The sequence below is a fragment of the Panonychus citri genome, unplaced genomic scaffold, assembly GCF_014898815.1.
Source record: "Panonychus citri isolate SS breed McGregor unplaced genomic scaffold, ASM1489881v1 Contig00144, whole genome shotgun sequence".
Lineage (NCBI taxonomy): Eukaryota > Metazoa > Arthropoda > Arachnida > Trombidiformes > Tetranychidae > Panonychus > Panonychus citri.
In genome coordinates this window covers 812,122-832,022 of record NW_026515549.1, presented here as the reverse complement: position 1 = coordinate 832,022, position 19,901 = coordinate 812,122, and the positions used below count along the sequence as shown (strand labels likewise).

The window sequence follows — 19,901 nt, the reverse complement described above, 5'->3', positions numbered from 1 at the left end:
GAGAAGATGATCCATATTCCCCTGAAGTGATCAGTCTGATGTTCCCTTTTGTTTTACAGGCTTCGAACGAAATCTGATGGTCCAGTAGGCCCATATTTTTTTGATTCTTTACCGCCTTAAACGGAACTAGTTCGAACTTTTCATTGTATCTTAAAAAAATAAGAAAAAAAATCAAGACTCGAAGTTAAAAGAGAAATGAAATAGAAAACAAAGAAGCCAAAATCCAAATTTTCTACTTACGCTTTTATGGCTCTTGAATCGCGTCTTCGGGTCACTTTAAAGTTCGTTACGCTCGTCAAACGATGACCTGATTTGAATCAAAGTTTGGCTTTACCATCAAAGGAAAAGAAATGTTAGGTTAGTCTCGAATTTTATCGAATTCAGATTGATTTTATTTGATTCGTGTTCGGCTTTGAAAATACTTTTACCTCTTCCTCCATCTTTTATCTTGTTTTCAGTTGTTTCGTTCCCAATATCACGAACATTTTGCATTGAAAAACTAAATTAAACTCGCAAACGAAGAGATCAAAGAGCCAATAAGCTAATTTGTTAAATTGAAAAATTCTCTCTGTGTAATTAAGACAAGTTCACTTAAAACGATCACAATTTAGACGATGCAATATCGAATTTCTGATTCAACTTAAGTGGCGTGACGATAATAGCAAAGTCATTTTTCTGAATAAATGTGACAAAAATTAATGTATAAAAAAAGCCAAATCAATATTTGTTTTTTACTTTTAATAAGAAAAGAAAACTATTAATATCTTTTCACGATTGTCAAATAATCAATGGAATAAGAAAATAAGATTAATGATTTGTTATGATTTTAATTTTAATCGATTTGAAACTAATCGATTTTTTTTCTAATTCGAAATCGATTTCGCTTAGAGTAGATTCTGTTTGGAAATTTATTATGTGTTCTTCTGTCTGTAAAAGGCAACAACAAATGAAATTGTGATAATTTTTTGCTTTTGTTTTTATAGTATCTCAATCAGTGTAATGAAAGTTAATCAGTATTGAAACAATGTATTTTTAATCGTGATTCTGTCTCATGCTCGTTATATTTTTGATTGAATTTATGTGAAAATAACAAACAGGGGAAATCAAAGTGAAACCACCAAACAAAGGGTGTAGTCATTAAGATGCCATTGATTAGTGAGGTGATTAAAGAGTTAATCAATAACACAACAACTAGTGATCAGTTGGAGTTTACTGATATCAGCAGATTGTACACAGATTCAGTGTTGATCGCATCAAACATTGACAGTGGAAAATCAGTTGATCAATTGGTTAAATTGGGTATTAAAACCAAAACTTGGTGTTGGGTTCTTCAAGGAATAATAAAGAGATGGACAGTGAGAGAAGAGGAAATAAAGCTTTTGACACCGCAAGTGGAAACAATTCTGCAAGTAATTAAAAGGTTAACCGAAACTTTTAAGCCCAGTACTCTGGTTCTCAGTGTTAATATCTCTAAACCGGACGCTTCAGGTTTGGTGAGTATCTTGTTGGTTTGCCTGATTGTCTTCCTTAATTTGGATCAATCGGCTTTAATAACCCAATCAATTTTAACTTTTATATGTTAACTTGATCATCATTTTTTTTGCGATCTCATTTTGGTGAGAGTTGATTGTAAACCCGTATACTGATTGTTTGTTTTCTCTTTCTTTTATGTTTCAGCTTGGTACTACATCTACTATCACTAGTGTTTCCGGGTCATCGATGAATGAAGAGCAAGTAATACGGGAGGAAATTTGTGAGATGTCTTCTAGCAATAATAATAATGCTTCTCTAAACAATAATAATGATTCTACAACAACAGACGAAAGTAAAGTATTGCGAAAGAAAAGGCCTCCAACTCCGCCAAAGAAGCCTAAAATTAACCGAAATGCTTTACCGGGATATCCATTCCAAAGTGGATTTAACTCAAATTTACCTACTGGCACATCGACATCATCACAAGAGCACCTTTACCATTACCTGGTAGTGGAGTTGAGTTGAGACAAGAACCTGGTAGATCAGGAATAATTGAAAGAGCTCATAAGTTACAACATCAAAGTCGCTCCACGGACTCTTATGGCTCCATTAACAAGCCCTCTCTCATTGAAAGTATGAATGACATGAGAGTTTCTTCAAGTGACAAAATAAGTGAACCACTTTCTGATAATATTAGTGTCCGAAGTTTCCCATTCTCAAGTCGTGATTCCCTCAATCGTGTCGGTCGTTCCAGTCAAAATCAAAGCCCAACAGCGACGTATTCTAGGGGATTCTTTGGAACGACTAACAACTCGATTACCTCGAATAACGTCAACAGTGGCAATATTAGTGAATATCATCATAATCAATGTATAATTTCCAAACCAGGCCAAATCGTCCATATAAGTGATAAAGCCAACAGAGGAAGTAGAGAAGAGAATCTTTCCTCTCTTGGAACAAGCAATGATTCATTAGAGCATCATGATAGTGGAAGTGTCTCTGATTCAGGAGCTAAAAGTGAAGTGTTCAGTGGTGTTATTAGCTCTCGTGAGAGCAATGATCATATGGTAACAAGGAATATAACCGTTGGTGATAATTATGATGACAAGCAGAGTGTCGACAATACCGATGACGATGGTGTTGGTGAAACGGAAGATGAAGAGCCTGAAGAAGAGGAAGATGAAGATGAAGATGAAAACGGTTTTAATGGAGAAAATCATAGAATTAAATCAATGATCTTTGCTCATCATCATCAAGAAGTTGATGAAGATCTTTATGATGAGCCGCCAAAGTCTGATGGAAAACCTGAAGATAATTTCGAACATGATGAGGGACCAGGAGAGGAAGAAAAAGAAAGAGTTGAAGAGATAGATGATGATGAAGACGAAGAAGCGATTTATGATACTGTTGCTCCTGATGAAGCTTCGATTGATGATAATCATTCAAATGATGATGATTATGAAACAGCCGAATGTCCAACTCGCCCAGGCTACCATTTAGGTCGAGATTCATCCATGACCAACTTGAATAACCTAAAATCTTACGGTGAAGTTAATTCATTTGCAAATTATGTGAATATTGATTATTTCTTGAGAAGAGAGGAAACTTCATCTAAGAATGATTCAGATGACAATGAAACTCAAATGTCACACTCAATGTCCAGTGATCATGATCTTGATATCGACGATTCTCTCCCAAGTGTACCAATTGTTGGTGTTAGTGGAATGAGCAGTAGTGTCGGTGGTTCCATTAGTGCTCTAGAAGTGGACAGAACCTCGACCATGAGATCCAGTCAAACAACTTACGATGAAGTGTTTGAACCAACAACAACCGACAGCGAACCAGGTAAATATTTTTCTTTCTTTTTCTGGTTTGGGATCAATTTTATCGCATCTCATTCATGCCAATAAGTTTTGTCTCTTTTTTTACGCTACAACAAACAATCAGCTAATGATAAATGACAAAAGTAAATGACTTATACTTTTTTTCTCTTTTACGGTTTCATTTTCTTGTTTAGAAAACTATTACGGTATCAGTGATACAGAGCATAACAATACATTGGATTCACAAGAATCAGAGGTAATTCACTTTTTGGAAACAATTTTGATTTGTTTATCTTTTTTTTCTCTCATATTGTTTATCTATTCAACCAGTTTCTGTTTGTTAATGTTAACACAATCGATCCTTTAATCTTTATTCATTTTCTATTTGCATTTATTATCACGATTAATTAGAGCGGCCAACAGGATAGTTTGGATTATGACGAAGAGGAAATCAAAGCTGAAGCTGAACGATCTTCTATGTATAAATGCATTCTATTCAGTATAGTTGATAGTGAGACAGTTTATGTTGATTGTCTCAATACATTAATTCAGGTAAAGAAAAACATTATCAGGGTGATTAGTAATCACCCTGATACTCATAATTTGTTGTTGTTCTAATCAATTTAAATCTCTTCAATTGTTGTTACAGTATAAAAAAGCACTTAAATCGACGACAGAAAGTGCTCATCCACTTCTTTCTTCAAACGATTTGGACGCAATATTTCATAAGATCAATGATTTATATACAATTCACAGTAATTTTCTAGACGGTGTTAAAAAATTAGCTTCTCAATTGAAACAACAATTACAACAAGGACAACAATCACTGCAATCTCAACAATCACTTTCCCTGAGCTCAAATTTACCCACACTTGGTGATCTTTTCAAAGTACTGGCTAGTCGATTAGGAGCGTATAGCGCGTACCTGAAAAACTATTCGATGGCTTTGGAAACAGTTCAACGATGTACATCAGCTAATAATCAATTCGCCGAAATTACTCGGGTAAATCAACAGTCTAGACAAAATTCTCTATTATCTCGTTCGCTTTATTCATTTTACTCAATTTTTCTTCTTTTTATGTTCTTCTTTCCAACTTTCTTTTGGTGATTTTCTCTCTCTCTTTTAATTTTATTCCTTTTCTCTTGCTTCTTATAGGCAATAAAACTCAGTTCAATGAAAGGTCAATCAACAACTCTTGAAGGTAAACCTGATGAATCCTTGATTTCTTCCTGTACTTAACCAGACTCACTTTCTTATCTTCATCTTTTCCCTTAGAACTTCTTCACAAACCTGTGGCGCGAGTTCAAAAAAATGCACTAATACTTCATGATCTTTTGAAATATACACCAGAGAATAGCCAAGAATACAAATCCCTGAAGACAGCATTGAAAATGACTCAATGTTTCCTAAATGAGCTTAATATTGCTGCAACTGAGCAAATGTTTCCGGTAAATATCATTGTAAACATTATCTTTAACTATTTGTCAATTATTTACTATTGATTTTCCATGGTAATCAATGGTCTCATTTTCACACTTTTCAATTAATCATTTTTTCATTTTTCATCCATTCATTCATTAATTCAATCAATTATAATTGTCAATGCAGATTCAAGATAAAACTCAACGTCGTCTGGTCAAGGAAAGTTTCATTATCGAAGCGCCTGAAGGCAGAAGGAAACTTCGTCATTTATTCCTATTTAATGATACAATTGTATGCGCTAAGTACAAACCATCCACAAGGTAATTATGGGAACATTAAGACAATTAGACAATTAACTTAATAATTAAATGAAGAGTTACTTTGCCAACTAATTTCATCCTCATCATCATTAATCTAAAATAAATTTCTCTTACATTCCTCTAGACAAAAATTCACCTTCGATGTTAAATGGTACGCACTTCTTTGTGATATTACACTTCCGGATGCTGAAGGTTCGTCTTTGTTTTAATTGTAAAATTTATTAATTAGCTGCTTTGTCGACAAATAATTTTTAATTGTTTCTCTCTTTAATCTTTCAGATATAAACACAATTGGAATTAAAGAGAAAGAACTTAGTGCCGAGATAAGAAATTTACGATCCAAAGTTAGCAGTATTCGTGATGCTATCATTAAAGAGGTAATCATCATATTGATTAACGAAAATACAATTAGCTCAATGGATTAGCTCTTCTATGGTTGTCGATTCCAAATTAATCTTAATTGAACTATTCCAAACTCGATTCTCCTTCTGATCTGATTATCTTCATTATTGGAAAAACTAAAAGCTATCAAGGGAATTTAATTCTACGCTTTTCATTTATCATTTAATTTGATTCTCGTTTAAAGAGCATCTTTTTGGTTGGTTAATTTTCTGACCAGAGCAATACCTTAAATCGCTTCCATGATAAGGAGAGGTTTCTTTCAGCCTACAAACAATGATGACTATTTAGTTAATTGATCATTGAATCAAAATATTCTCGTGCACGTAACCGCCTCCTCATAGATTATGATATATCTCCCAAAATTTTGGCTTATCTACAGTCACTCAAGCTTTTGTTTTCACTTTTACCCAATAACATAAATCTTTTTAAGATGATAAATGATGAAAAATGATGAATCTTTCATCGCTCTCTCTCTCTCCCTAACCTTCGATGACCAACAAAGATTATTCTAAGATAATATCTCATGAATTTTATCTGTTTATCTTTTGTTTTTCTCATATACAGAAAAGTAGAAACAACAGTAAACTATTGGAGAAACTGAAAAAGAAACAAGCTGAACACGTAAGTTTCTTTTGATTGACTTTATTTTTCAAGTGATCAACCAATTACTCCAATTAATTTGTCTCTTTCTATTCTTATTATTTGATCGGATCAATTCAGGAAGGACAATTGGTCTTAATATTACCTCAGCTTCCATTTTTGATTACCCATAAAAGTGGAAAGAATTATACTTTTTACTTATCATCGGAGTTCGAGCGAACTCAATGGATAGAGTCGATAAGAGTTTTACAACAATCAGGTTTGTATCTTGATTCGGTCAACCGAAAGTTTGGCTATTAGAGATACAGAAAAAAAAGAAGAGCTAATCAAAGAAAATGATTGTGATTAACTTTAATTGAATGAAAGGTTAAACTTCTCTTCGTGATCCGTAAAGCCCATTTTCTATCAAATTTGTTGTAGAAAGAGTTGTAATCAAGGTGATAATGATCAGGATAACATCATTTGGACGAGTCTTAATCTAATCAACAAATATTAATCAAATAAACTGTTACATGAGACATTTTTGTTTACATTTTTCGATTCATGATGTTGAGTCCCTCATCTTCCGGTCAGCTCTTCTTTTCTTATGTTTACTTAAATTCATCTAATTTTTTTTCTTTTATTTATCTTATCTCTTTCTAGCCGGATCATCTCATGATACAGTTAACTTTAGTGAGCTTCAAGCTTGGATTGAAACATGTCGCAAAGTATAATCGCTTAATCGTTTCTCAGCTTAATCAATACTAATGCTCTTGTTTTTTTCTCTTTTCAGGGACTAAATCCAAGCCTAGGCTCGTTCTTGATGCGTTCAAGTAAAGATGAAGATCTACTTCATGGTGATCTTTATCTGACGATCGGAATTCTGCAAGGAATCCTTCAGACAACAGGTTCGATATTAGGAAGCATCTTACGAAAATTTAGTCTTCATGGATTTTTTATTAATCATTTTGTGCAATATCAGTTATCATCAATCAGAAACCAATTTGCTAGTCCTGATAGTTTTATTTTAATTTAGTTCATGCCTTTATCAAGTTGATTGTCTTATCATCTTTTTTTCGATGCTGATAAATTTTAATTGATTATTACTAAATTCATGAAATTCTTTCTTTAATAATTACTGGTTTTATCTCTATTTTTGTTCTACAGAATTGTTCATTATCATTGAGATCGACAATTATGGGCACTTCTTCCAAAAAGCAAATACCAAAGTTCTCAGAGGTTCTCATGAATTACATTTCAATCAGGATTTTACTCTCGATCTTGATGGCTCATCGACACTTCGCTGTATTCTATATGAAGAAATTCCAAGCCAAACAAAGCCCTTACTTAGAGGAAAAGTGACCCTTGAATTGGGCAGATCTTGGTTGAAAGATAGATACATTACCAAGGAATTAATATTTTCTGATGTATGGAACCACTTTCATGATTTTTACTTGAGTGAAGATCAACAGATCAGTTAAAATCCAATTAGATCATCATTTCTTTTATGATATTCTCTTAAAAGCAGAAAATGAAGAAAAGAAATCATTTTGATCTTCAATTTAGTTGCAATTTGCAGTAACACTTAGTTTCACAGCTTAATTCAGCCAATCAATATCATATACGAATATCATTAGAAAAGCATGATTACATTTTCTTTCATCTTCATTCAACTATTCTCACAGTTTAGTCTTAAAAACGAAAAATTCCAGAATTTAATGTATTCGATTTTCTCATTTCAGTGTAAATTGTCCATAAACTTAAAGTTCATCTCCTCAGAAGTGAGCACCATGAGATTCCCTGCCGGTAAAGTTTACGGAGCATTTGGTGTACCCATAAGCCAAGTAACAAAGTAAGTTAATCTCTTCTGAATAATCAGATGAAACTCCAGTTAATTGAGTTAACCTTCAAAGTTACTGGAATTATCTCTTAATTTCTTCCATTATCTCGTTCGAAGGGAAAAAACGATTTCTTTAACATTTAACTCGATGAGAAAATGTAACATCTTCTCATAACAAGAATTGATAACGATTTGAAATCCTTACTTTTCACTGAACCATGAATGTGGAGATTATCAGATTGAGATAATCTTTTCATGGAAACTTTTTCAACTATCGATACAATTAATATGCTCATTTCATCTCAATCGTTCAAATGACTTTTCTTTTTGTGTGAAATTTGCGTTCGTTTTCATAGACTATTCGAGTTGTTCGAGCTGATGAGATAATCGTCATTGTTGTTTTCTGTTCTTATTTCTTTTAAACAATAGTCTGTCTTCATGTTCAAAATTAATATTTCTGTTCGTTGATTATTTTAATTTATTTCCTGTTATGAAGATGAATAGCCTGAGTTAATTGTTGAGCAAATTGTTTCGTATCAAATATCACAATTAACTCGTGTTTAAGCTACTCTATCTCTTGGTTTTCTGTGATCATTTGTCTTTTGCAAAGTTATCGTCTAAATGACATTACAAATGCATAGAGACAATGGGAAATATATTGATTGACCAATTTCAATATTCCAATTCCGTCATATTGTGAATTGATTTTCTTGGAAAAATTTATATTCACATAGAAATACAACTAGATTTCTTAATTTTTATATTGATTCTTAATTGAGTCCATTGATTAACAAATTACATGGAAAGTTCAATTTCTATCAATAATCAGACCTTTTTGTACTAATGAACTAAACGATAAGTAATTGATCTAAATTCATTTTACTAATGAGCCGGAAATTGAATCTTGGATCAAATCAAGATTGATTCTGTTAATTGATTGAGATGAAAGATTATGATTAATTGTTATCTATACTTTATCCATTAATGTTATTTATCCTTTCCTTTTTATTTAATCATTTAATTAGTTTATCTCATCCAATGGATTATATTTGGTCTTAGTTTCATCTCCACCTAATTAGTTACTTCGTTTTAATTGTGTTACTACTCAATCGTTGACTTGGAAACAATCAGAATTGTGATTCATTCTCAATTATGATTAACATTTATCGATATCATGATTTAGTTAAGGCTATTGATCTAATTTTTTTGATTTTTCTCTTTGATTTTTGAGCAATCAAATATTAATCAAGATCGATCATCATCCTCACAACTACACAATTAAAGCGTTTATCAAATCAAACCATAAATGATTTAAATTGATTTAGTTTTAATAATAGCATAAAATTTATCTAATATTAAATTTCAATTATGATAAAACAATAATCAAAAAGTTGGTGTAACTTTAATTTGTTTTAATATCTCGCATTCTGATCAATCACGGGCACGATTTAATTAGCTCACAATCAACTAATTGTTACTTTACTAGGAATGTTTATTGTTTGGATTAACTATAATTTTTTTCGTATTTGAATTTAATTAGTGCATTGTTTACTATTTTTGGTCTTGTTTAGTTTAGCAATCAGATTGAAAATCATCTCATATGTTTACAATCAACTCAAATCTCTGTCTATTAGTTGATTGTTATTGATAATAATTATTAACCATGTTAAATATTTATGCCACTCAGCGGTTGTTAGTTACAATTAATGATAATAATTATAATTTATTATCATGTTGTTTTAATATATTTCCTAGATAATCAGTGATCTCACCTAACAGTAGATAACTCTGATCAATTGACAGTTAATGTTTATCATTACCATTAAATTTACACAATTTGTGTTGATTGTGGTCTAATTTTCCTCCTTTCCAGCATTTATCTAATTTGTCCAGTAGTTAATTTATTGATGAAAAATCAATTGCATCCGTAATCCAGGTTGATTAGTCTTTTTTTTCAAAACAAATCACATTAATCCAATAAACCACATGATATCAAATCATTTGTAATTAAACATTTGATTGTCTTCTTTTACTAAATAATATTTTTCACTTTCCTTAAGACTGATTGATCAAACAAGATGATTTTTACACTCTGTGTGTAGTTAATTTAATTAGAATCGCAATCCTGTTGATACCAAATTCAATTGTTTTAATCATTGCAATAATCTTTATGGCTGTTTAATTTGATCAACATGATATTTGAATATAATGAGATGATTACAGGAAATGTGGATGATTTGATTAGGTGAGAAGTAAATTTGAATGATAATCGTTATAATAATTAGATAATTTTAATTGTATTGCATATAATTGGTTTCTAAAGATCTTCAAAGTGCTTAATTCGTTGGCTGAAATTCAACGACGACATCCGTTGATAGGCCTGAATTTTACTTTCGGCTCGAGTTGTTTTTCTAACATCGCGTAGGGTCAAACTTTTTAACCTTTCCAGCAATTGGCTTTCATCTTGTTGATCTACAATATCATCTCCCTCTCCTTTGGTCAGTAAATGATCCTGATGACCACTGAATCCATTGTTATTATCATGAATTTCACTGACAATCTTATGATTGTTATTATTGTTGTTCGATGTTGACCAGGCAGTGATTGGTTGAACATTTCTTTTCACCATAACAGTGACCACATTATTTTCGCGATCTTGGTCAATATCTTGCGGCAGTTGATACTCGTTAATTTCATCTTCATCCAATCGATTATTTAATTGCGTTACCGACCGTTTTAAGGTTCTGCTTTTAGCATCCAAGGTGAGGTCACTCACGGAACTCGATCCTCTCATGACAATGTCACTTTTAACCGATAGATTTGAAATCGATCCACTGCCAGTATAAAGTTTATCCTTTTTACTTGAAAAAATGGATCCTCTGAATATCCTTTTCGTTAGACTTTTCTTCTTTGGTTTTCTCAAGGGAAGTGTTGCTACTTCATGGGTCTCTCGATGATCGTAAATTGCTTCCGTAGTTTCCTCGTCAATTGTATGATATTGAATTGTAGGGCTGATCGTTGAATTGCCATTACTTTCATTACCATCATTGTCTTCATTGACTTTGTAACTGTTGACATTTGATTGAAAAGGTTTTTTAATTTGATCCTCTTTCCTCATTTTTATCATTTCCATAGTTAATTGTGACTCGCTATCATCATAATTATCGGTTTTATCATTATTATTATCAGTAGTTATACTTGAAGAGCCTTTAATTTCATTATTGCTTGTAGATTCTGGTGTTGATGTTGTCATTGTCGTGGAGGGAGTTGTTGTTGTTGTGATTGTTGTGGGAGATGAAGATGATTTTTTAGGTGAATTTTGTTTACTATTTGTCTTCGATTTTCTGTTATATATTAATGGCACTGAATGTTCAAGTGATCGAGCGATTGTTATTGAGTCTCTAGTAACATCAGTATTTGAAAGATAAATAACATTGGACTGATTAGATCTCGGCACTAGTCCAGCGCGCTCATACCATCCGTATTGCGCTTCAGGAAGAACCAAGAGATGCAAACGATTTCCCGAAGCTTCAATTCTACCAGTTACCTGAGCATGATTCTCAATATTGATATTAACACCATTAACTTCAATCACTCGATCCCATTGAAGTAGACCAGCGGCCTCAGCTGAACTTCCTTGATCAATATCGGCGATTAACTTGATTCGTCCCTTTTCATAAGTATTCAAAGTAAATCCAAATATACCCTCAGGATCTTTCGTTATTGAACATAATCTTGGTCTTGGTGCATCATCAGGAACCTTAATTATTGTTTTTCCTCGATTAAATCTATCCACATCACTCAATGATCCATAAGACCAATCACTAATTTGTGATGATCGAGATTCTTGTTGTTTTTGCTGTTGATCTAATCCACTTGATCCTCTTGTGTCTGTTGACGTTGTAACTGTTGTTTCTATTGATTGTCTGGTTGTCACTTGATCATCACGCCCAATCGATTCATCATCAGACTTATTATTTGCATCAACACTATGGTGATTTCTTAATTCTATTGGAAGATGTTTGTCCTCATTCTTAGCATCAGATTCAATATCAACATCACTTGAGTTTCCAGCTGATCGATCATCTCCAATCGCTGACTGAGAAGATAATCCTCTTCTGTACAATTGGCTTCTTCTATTTTCCTCAACCATTGACACTGGTCTCTCGAAATTATATCCTGGCTCTCTTAATCCACGATGATCACAATAACGAATCAATGATCCACCTGTTCCATGGTGAATTCTGATATTTCGAGATTTAAACCATTTATATGCTTTATCATCAACAACTAATAGAGTAACTTCACAATCGGGTGATTTACGAATCATGGTAACTACAGTATCATGATCGGTGTATTCAACATTTACATTATTGACTTCAATGAGTCTATCATCTTGTTGAATACCACTCACACCAGCGGGACCAGTTGGTTCAATTGATCTTAGAAAATGACCACCACCCGACGGCAATGAATCCATTTTGAAACCATAATCCGATCTTTCAGAAGACTTTGAAATCTTGCAAAATCGAGCAAAAAATTCACCATCCAACAGAGTGATGGTTGTTATGTGATTATTATCATCTTTGTGTCCATTGTTATTGTTGTTTGTATTGTTATTATTGTCGTTGCTCGTATCACTGTTATTGTTGCAATTATTATCAGTCAAGTGAATATCGACTAAAACTTTTTCCTGATAACCCGAAATGGGTCTACTATTGTTACCATTTTCACTTCTTTTGTAAGTGGATTCGTCCTGATGATGAGAAAATATTGAAATTTCATTCTCATCTTGAACATTGGAATCTTCGTCTTCATCTTCTTGCTCCTCATCTACACGACTTGCCATCAACATTTCCAATGATTTATCTCTCCAATCAGCTATTTCCTTTTGTCTTTGTTCATCTAATGAACCAGCCAATTGTTCATCATCATTAGTTGATCTTCTCATGGTGATTGAATTTGTCCGTCCATTGGGTGATCTACCTGATGGTGCCCAATCAACAATATCATGATCAGACATTCCTGAAGGAATAGGTAATGAGTATCGATGGTAAACACTTGGTTCATCATCAGATTCATTTCGTTTACCAATAGTCAATCGATCGAGAGCACCGTTAATGAATGATCGCAATTTACCTTGATAAGGTGGAGTAATGTAGTGAACTAAATCGGGATGGGAACTAGTGATTGGCACTTGATTTCGTTTCCTCCATTTATCTGTTTCATTTGGTGCTAACAAAAGTTGAACTGATCCATTCTCTGATCCCTTGATTAACTTAATCACTTCAGCATGAGTAAACTTTTCAACATTTACACCGTTAACTTCAACTAACCAATCACCGGCTTCCAAATGAGTGGCCTCAGCAGGTCCGCCTTCATGTACCATTGAAATGTAATGACCTTCACCCGACTTTTTGGTCATCAAATCGAATCCGTAACCTTCAAAATGTGGTGACCATTTTGATAATATACATAATTTAGCTGGTCTATGAGTTAAATCCATTTCCAATTGATTTATTTTGCTGAAAACTGAAACAATAGACACAATTAACTTTTAATGTTGATAAATTGTTTTGCTTTTACCCAATTCCAATACTGATAATTGTCAATGTTACCACTTGAGTCGCAACTTTTAAATCATTAACTACAATGCAAACAACAATAATAAGTTAATTGGTTCGGAGACACTTTAATCAATGTAGGCTGATTATCGTTTCACAATCATTTGATTGGTGAAAATACTAATCACTTATTGAATATATGAAAATCTGTAAAAAAGGGTAATGGTTTTGGGGGAGTATTGATTTAGACAGAGGAAGGTGATGAAGATGAAGATCAGGATGGAATCAGGAATTATAATAGATTATGATTTAAATTATTTCTACAAGTTGATTAAATTGAAAAAACACAATTTCAAGATTATCGTTGGTTATCAGTTTGTTGTTGATCGTGTTCACAATAGTTAATTAGTAAATTGGTGTTAAATTAACAACGAAAATCAATTTTAATCTTTCTTCTGATCCGATCATCAATGTAACAACATCTAATTATCACGATTTGAAACCATCATCAATAGTTATACATTTCATATTTTCTGATAACTTTCCTGTTAGTCCATAATACTCACTTTACTCACTCACAAATCTACCTTGTGACTCCCTCTATTCACTTTAGTTTTGCTCACTTTTCTTATCTTCCTTCTCTATCTCTCTTACTGCCTCCCTCGATATTATAATCTCACTAATGTTATTTTATCGAAATGCTCTTTGTCACCATAAATATGAAACAATCATCATCATCCTAGTGAATGATGATCTGTATGAGATTTAATTAGAATCAAGGAATATGAGTAAAGCTTTTGCTCCTTCGTCGTTTAGTTTTTTGATTGTGTTTGATTTCTGATATTTAATTGTCATTTTATCAAATCACTTTGGTGGATTTTTCTATTCTTATTATAAAGATTACAATTTTTGAGTATTTTATATTATCAATCAACTTAATTACTATAATTAGCAATGTGGATCTTCTTAATCTACTGTGATCTTAATCACAATTAAGCCAAGGTTTTTATCAATATTTGCTCACAACTTCATCACTTGTCTTAATTTGTATCATGTTTTTAGTTTGTTGACTTGATTGTGTATTTTTTGATTAACCTTCGTAATTTTAAATTGATCTGATTTCCTTGATTATTATTATTGTGATCATGAAAATCAAATCCAATTTCAGTCTGACAATTTAGATTAAATTGATGGCAATTACTCATCTTGTTACACCAGTATGATTGATAATTGTTGATCTGTTGATTGTAACCACAATCAAATAAGTTATGCAAAATCTTTTCATCAAATTAATTCAAGTAATTAATTTTGTTTGTCTCAACTGGATTAAAAATTATTCTTGGATGTTGTATATGACTTGATTGTCTTATCTTCAATAATTTAGTTCATTAATCAAGAAATTTGCATAGATTTACTATCATTGAGTTGGTGATAATAATAATTGCTCATTCCTAGAATTGAAATGACAAAAATCAACAATAAACTATTATTTTCACCAAGTTACTGTGAGTTATCATTAACCATGGTAACTATTCACCATGATGACAACGCCTTTATTATTATTTCAATTATTACATCACAAAATTAAGTCTAATGATCAATTCAATCACTTCATGAATATTTACCTTGCAATCTAAAGACTTGTTGATCAAGTTTTACATATATGTATTAATAAACTACAAGTACGATCTGTAACAATCCTGATGATCATTAATCTCACATTAATTAGTGACGATTTATTCATTAAAAAGTTATAACAATAGCCGATCACCGAGTACAAATGTTTACATTCAAACTCGAAACTTCAGAAAAGACTCTGGAAACTTATGATTAACTCTACAGCTAATTAACAAATTGCAATCTATTTGATTTCCACAGGAAAGAAAAAAGCACAATTCCATTTTTAATCGTTGGCTGTGTAAAGGAAGTTGAAAGGCGAGGGGTCAAAGAGGTCGGAATATATCGAGTATCCGGTTTATCTTCGGACATTCAACGATTGAAACGAGCCTTTGAATCCAGTAAGTATTACGATGGTGCGATCGCCGAAATGATCATTTCATTATTAATTATATACTGCCAATGATTTCACCATGAAGATCATGAACAATTCATTAATTGAAACCTAAGAAATTCCCATTTGATTGAATCATTTCTCTCATTTGACTGATGAATCAAACGAAAGAGAAACAACTTTACCTGTAATGTTAATGATTTCAAGCACAGATCAAAAAGATGATCAACAGGTAACAATCAATTTAATTGTTATCGAAAAACTTTCGCTTTATTGTTACTCTCTCAAGTGATCGTTTTTTTCAGTCAAAAGTTTTTCCAGCTCATTATCATGACAAGAGTTTGATCTATCCTTGAATAGAAGATGAAGAAAATTGAGAGAACAAGAATTTTCTAATATTCAGTTAGAAGGTCACATAGTAAAAAAGTAAACATTTCATTGAGATGAAAAGATGAACACAATCAGATGATAATTGATTAGATTAATCTATCATTAAAAATATACTTGAAATAATCTTTTCATCTCTGAAAATCAAATTGTTCTAATTACATGAATTAACCTGAAATTCAATTTCTACCCACAGATCCATACGAAGCTGAACATTTACTGAAGGAAATTGATATAAACGCTATTACGGGTCTACTCAAAATGTACCTTCGAGAACTTCCAGAAGCTTTATTTACTAATAGTCTTTATAAGAAATTTTTCGACGCTTTCAGTAAGTAGTTATCGAGATGATTTATGAGCAATTAACTGATTTGATTGTTTTATTTCCACAGGTCTAACCAATAACGAAGAGAGGAGAAAACGTCTAACTGAACTTTTCATTCTATTACCTCCGGTCAATCAGAATACAATCAATTTCTTGATCGATCATTTTGTAAAGTATGTAAAGTGTTTAATCATTTAATTGACAATCACTTGGAAACCTCGTTTGATTATAACCATAATTTAGTTTCAATAGTAAACTTGTTGGCGTGAAAAGAAAACACCATTTTTGTTTAATTGCCAATTAGTTTTTTATGTTGTTATTAGCGGTTCATCTTGAATGTTATTAACACTTTTTTAATTGTAAACCAACACCCAAGATTTTATTTCTATCATGACAACTAATTGTATTGTTTCCTTGTTTCCATTTAGTGTCAACAAGTACGAAAATCTGAATAAGATGTCACTGCACAATTTAGCGACAGTTTTTGGACCGACATTAATCCGACCTGGATCAGCAACTCAAGGGACCAATAATACTGATACTTTCACCGCTGGGACGATTGATGTGATGGCTCAAGCGGGAATTTTATATTTCTTCCTGAAGAAACGAGTTACTGAATTTGATTCAGGAACATTGTAATTGTAGCCAAATAGTATTTAATCAACACAAACAAAGACAATTAGATTTGATTAGATTATCAAATCGTACTACAAATTCCTATTCTTAATATTAATAGACAAAAAAGACACAAACAATCACCTATTTTCACCTTTGCCATTGACAATTGATTCTTGTAACAATCATGTTTCTTCAATTGTTGTCATATTTTTAATTCAATCTTAATCACCTTAATTACGTTCCTTTGTTATCCTTTTCTTTACTTTTTCCATCATCATCATTGTCATCACTCCAAAGCTTTTTTGTGTCCATCGAACTCCTATTTTGTCAATCACTTTTTGTATTAGGATATTTTTGGATAAACGATCATAATTAAGGCATGACAATCGTTGCTCACGAAATTCATATCAAAATCTTTCAAAACTCATAAAAATTTTTGTCAATCCATTTGCGTACACAATCAATGGAAATCAAAGTCTAAATCATCATGAAATTGTAACCAGAATAAGTCAAGTGATTAAATTATATCAAATAAATGGAATAAATTTTTCTTTTTGCTAATCAGCGATTAATTATTTCTTCATTTAAATTATTAATTTATTATTGACTTTGTCTTTGGTAATATAAGATATATAAGTTTTGTTTACATCGAGATTAATTGCTTATTGTGTATAAATAGAAATTGATTCTTAATGAGACTCATAATAATTAGATTCTTGGTTTAAATATGTAAAATATTTGGTGTATAAAATATTAGGATTGAGCCAAAGATAATCGATTGACCAAAACGATGTCATAATCTTTGAAATCATAATAAGCCTGGAAATGGAAAACGATGTTCGTAATGACAACTATGTATTCGCTTAGAGCAAATAACGTGTACACACCGGGTTCACAGTACGAATTATGTTTGTAAAAGAAGAAGATTGCTAATCCGGTTGAGATCAGATTAATGTAAACCATGAGGGATTTAACTTTCTTTGAATTGAATGAAAAATCAGTGACCAGAGTCATTCCGATGAATCCAGTTATGATGAAAAGAGCGAAACTGGAAGCATGAAGAACTGTTTCAAGGGAAAATAAAAGTAAATTAGTTTGATTGGAATCAAATTATCCAGCCAATTGAAAGATTTCATTGAAAGTTCATCATTAACAATGAAAGTTCAGTGATAGTTTCGCATTTCTGAGCTTACAAAATGTTAACTTAAAGCTTACAGTTATTTTCAGTTGATGAAATGAATGTCAATCCAATTAGACTTGAAACTTCAACCAGATTAACAAGATAAATGATCAATGATCCATGTACGAGGTTATAATACATGTAAGCGATTAAATATCTTGGTGCTGAGTGTATCGCGATACAGAAACGCCAAACATATTTCTGAGGTGAATATGATCCAACCGCTGCACTAATTGATGGCAGATAATTGGAAACCTGACAATGGGTTGATGTCGATTCGTGAAAATTAAATATTAGAGACCAGAATACACAGAATAGGAAACCACCCAAAGGAAAAGCTGAAGTGAGAATGGCTAAATTGGTAAAACTACATAATAAATTGTTATCATGTTTGCGTAAAGGTTTATATCTCCTTGTTGCTTTCATCCAGATTAATCGATTGATGAAATAATCACCAAGAAAATTGGTTTGTCCAGTAGATTAACGAACTGATTATCCAAGTATCACAATGGACCAAGTTTTAGATTCATACATGTACATGAGATTCTTGAGAGATGGAAAAGGAAATGATTAACCAGTTACATTCTATTATGATAAACAAACACAGGTTCATGAATCACTAATGATTAAGTTCAATCACACAGGAAATAGATCATAGATTCAAAGTGAATGAAATTCAACTGGATGTGAGAGGAAAGTTTATCAACCGAGAATCAAATTGAACCAAATAAGGGAGGAAGAAACTACAAAAGAAAACAACAATTAATCACAAGATAAACATTTAGATTAGAATCCGAAGTCAGTTGAAGGAATATCAACAAAGACTTGATTGCCTTTCTAATCAACTAACCACTGCCTTCGGATTCTAGTTTAGATTTTTACTAAAAAGCAAAATAATTAATTTAACAGAAAAACAACAAACCTGAAGAGCACTTGATGTAATTTAAAAACGATGTGATGATTCAGGATAATATCATGAAGAAAACAGGTTACGTGTAATTAGGTTGATCTAAAACGAATCCAGCAATCAATGATAATAATATTGAATTCATTTCAAATGAATAATATAAACAGTAATTAGTGAGACAGATTGAGAATTAGATTGAGCTCATTCATGGAAACACAAAGTTTTCATCTCTCAATCAGCTGGAGGAATAAAAGTCAACAAACAATCGTCAGGTGGAGTTAGTGAGATGATTAGAAAAACTTTCTTTTCGATTTTGATTTATTTTTTGTTCTAACCTGAGAGGATTAATTAAGAGACTATTTGATGAAAACTTTATAGAATTAAAAGTATACTGAATTTTACCATTAAGTTTAAACTTCTGATAGTTAATATGTGTAACCCTTCACGAGAAAATGAACGATCATGATCATGATTTTCAAGAACTTGATGCAAGAGGTTAGAAACAAAAAGTCTCAAAATTTATCCCCACAGGTTAATTGTAATTGTTTGTTTCTAATTCAATTTTTACACAATATTAATATTATTTATTATATGTTAATGAAGATCAAAATAGTGGTGCCGAAAAAAAATCAGCTTAAAGTCACAGTGTTTGAGTTGACGGATATTTGTACCTGATTCACGAAAATTTTTCTTGAACCTTTTAATGTAAATTTGTTTATATTTCGATGAGACTTTTAAGAAAACGAATTGAATTTCTAATACCGATTTCTAATAAAATGTTTAAAAAATCGTTTTAATGACACAATAATTTTTCTTTCGTGCGTATTTTTATTTTTACTTTTGCAATTCAAGGTAAATCATATTTATGGAAATGATAAAATCGAACCTTTTAGATGAGCATTTCGTCAATAACCAATGAGTTTTTCACCTCGTTAACAAAATTTATCCCGCTATCTGAAAGTTAAAAGTAGGATATCAGTCAGTCATACATTTGCTCATATATCATAATACATCAATATATTTATATTGATGTAAATTATTGATCATGT

General features: G+C 31.8%; 3 protein-coding genes and 1 long non-coding RNA gene across 6 annotated transcripts; 1 reads left to right on the top strand and 3 right to left on the bottom strand.

The window, feature by feature from the left end:
• Positions 1 to 24: 24 nt before the first annotated feature.
• On the bottom strand, positions 25 to 565 carry LOC128396501 (uncharacterized). The gene is made up of 3 exons (XR_008326800.1): positions 429 to 565; positions 241 to 328; positions 25 to 149 (listed from the first exon to the last, which is right to left on the bottom strand). It is a non-coding gene; the product is annotated as an uncharacterized LOC128396501 (long non-coding RNA).
• A 346-nt stretch (positions 566 to 911) lies between these two features.
• On the top strand, positions 912 to 17,326 carry LOC128396453 (breakpoint cluster region protein-like). Its single transcript, XM_053357044.1, is given in 21 exon segments — positions 912 to 1,493; positions 1,678 to 1,954; positions 1,957 to 3,318; positions 3,491 to 3,552; positions 3,708 to 3,848; positions 3,946 to 4,299; positions 4,453 to 4,498; positions 4,573 to 4,745; positions 4,906 to 5,039; positions 5,164 to 5,231; positions 5,319 to 5,416; positions 6,006 to 6,062; positions 6,162 to 6,300; positions 6,684 to 6,748; positions 6,814 to 6,928; positions 7,188 to 7,447; positions 7,763 to 7,872; positions 15,303 to 15,442; positions 16,019 to 16,153; positions 16,215 to 16,320; positions 16,576 to 17,326. Coding segments are annotated over 21 exon segments (4,404 nt in total). The 5' UTR covers positions 912 to 1,142; the 3' UTR covers positions 16,787 to 17,326.
• LOC128396456 (putative uncharacterized protein DDB_G0287457) lies at positions 9,989 to 14,017 on the bottom strand. 2 transcript variants are annotated; one of them, XM_053357047.1, is made up of 2 exons: positions 13,000 to 14,017; positions 9,989 to 12,846 (listed from the first exon to the last, which is right to left on the bottom strand). In XM_053357047.1, the coding sequence occupies exons 1-2, from the start codon at positions 13,364 to 13,366 to the stop codon at positions 10,178 to 10,180; spliced, it is 3,036 nt and encodes a 1,011-aa protein (XP_053213022.1). In that variant the 5' UTR covers positions 13,367 to 14,017; the 3' UTR covers positions 9,989 to 10,177. The 2 variants fall into 2 exon arrangements, with proteins under 2 accessions (XP_053213022.1, XP_053213021.1); XM_053357046.1 differs by having other exon boundaries at positions 9,989 to 14,015.
• Positions 17,327 to 17,341: 15 nt separating the features above from the next.
• On the bottom strand, positions 17,342 to 19,088 carry LOC128396482 (post-GPI attachment to proteins factor 2-like). 2 transcript variants are annotated; one of them, XM_053357076.1, is made up of 3 exons: positions 18,868 to 19,088; positions 17,981 to 18,688; positions 17,342 to 17,829 (listed from the first exon to the last, which is right to left on the bottom strand). In XM_053357076.1, exons 2-3 carry the CDS (start codon positions 18,369 to 18,371, stop codon positions 17,519 to 17,521), a joined length of 702 nt encoding a protein of 233 aa, XP_053213051.1. In that variant the 5' UTR covers positions 18,372 to 18,688; positions 18,868 to 19,088; the 3' UTR covers positions 17,342 to 17,518. The 2 variants fall into 2 exon arrangements, with proteins under 2 accessions (XP_053213051.1, XP_053213052.1); XM_053357077.1 differs by lacking the exon at positions 18,868 to 19,088 and having other exon boundaries at positions 17,981 to 18,837.
• Between the last annotated feature and the right edge of the window lie 813 nt (positions 19,089 to 19,901).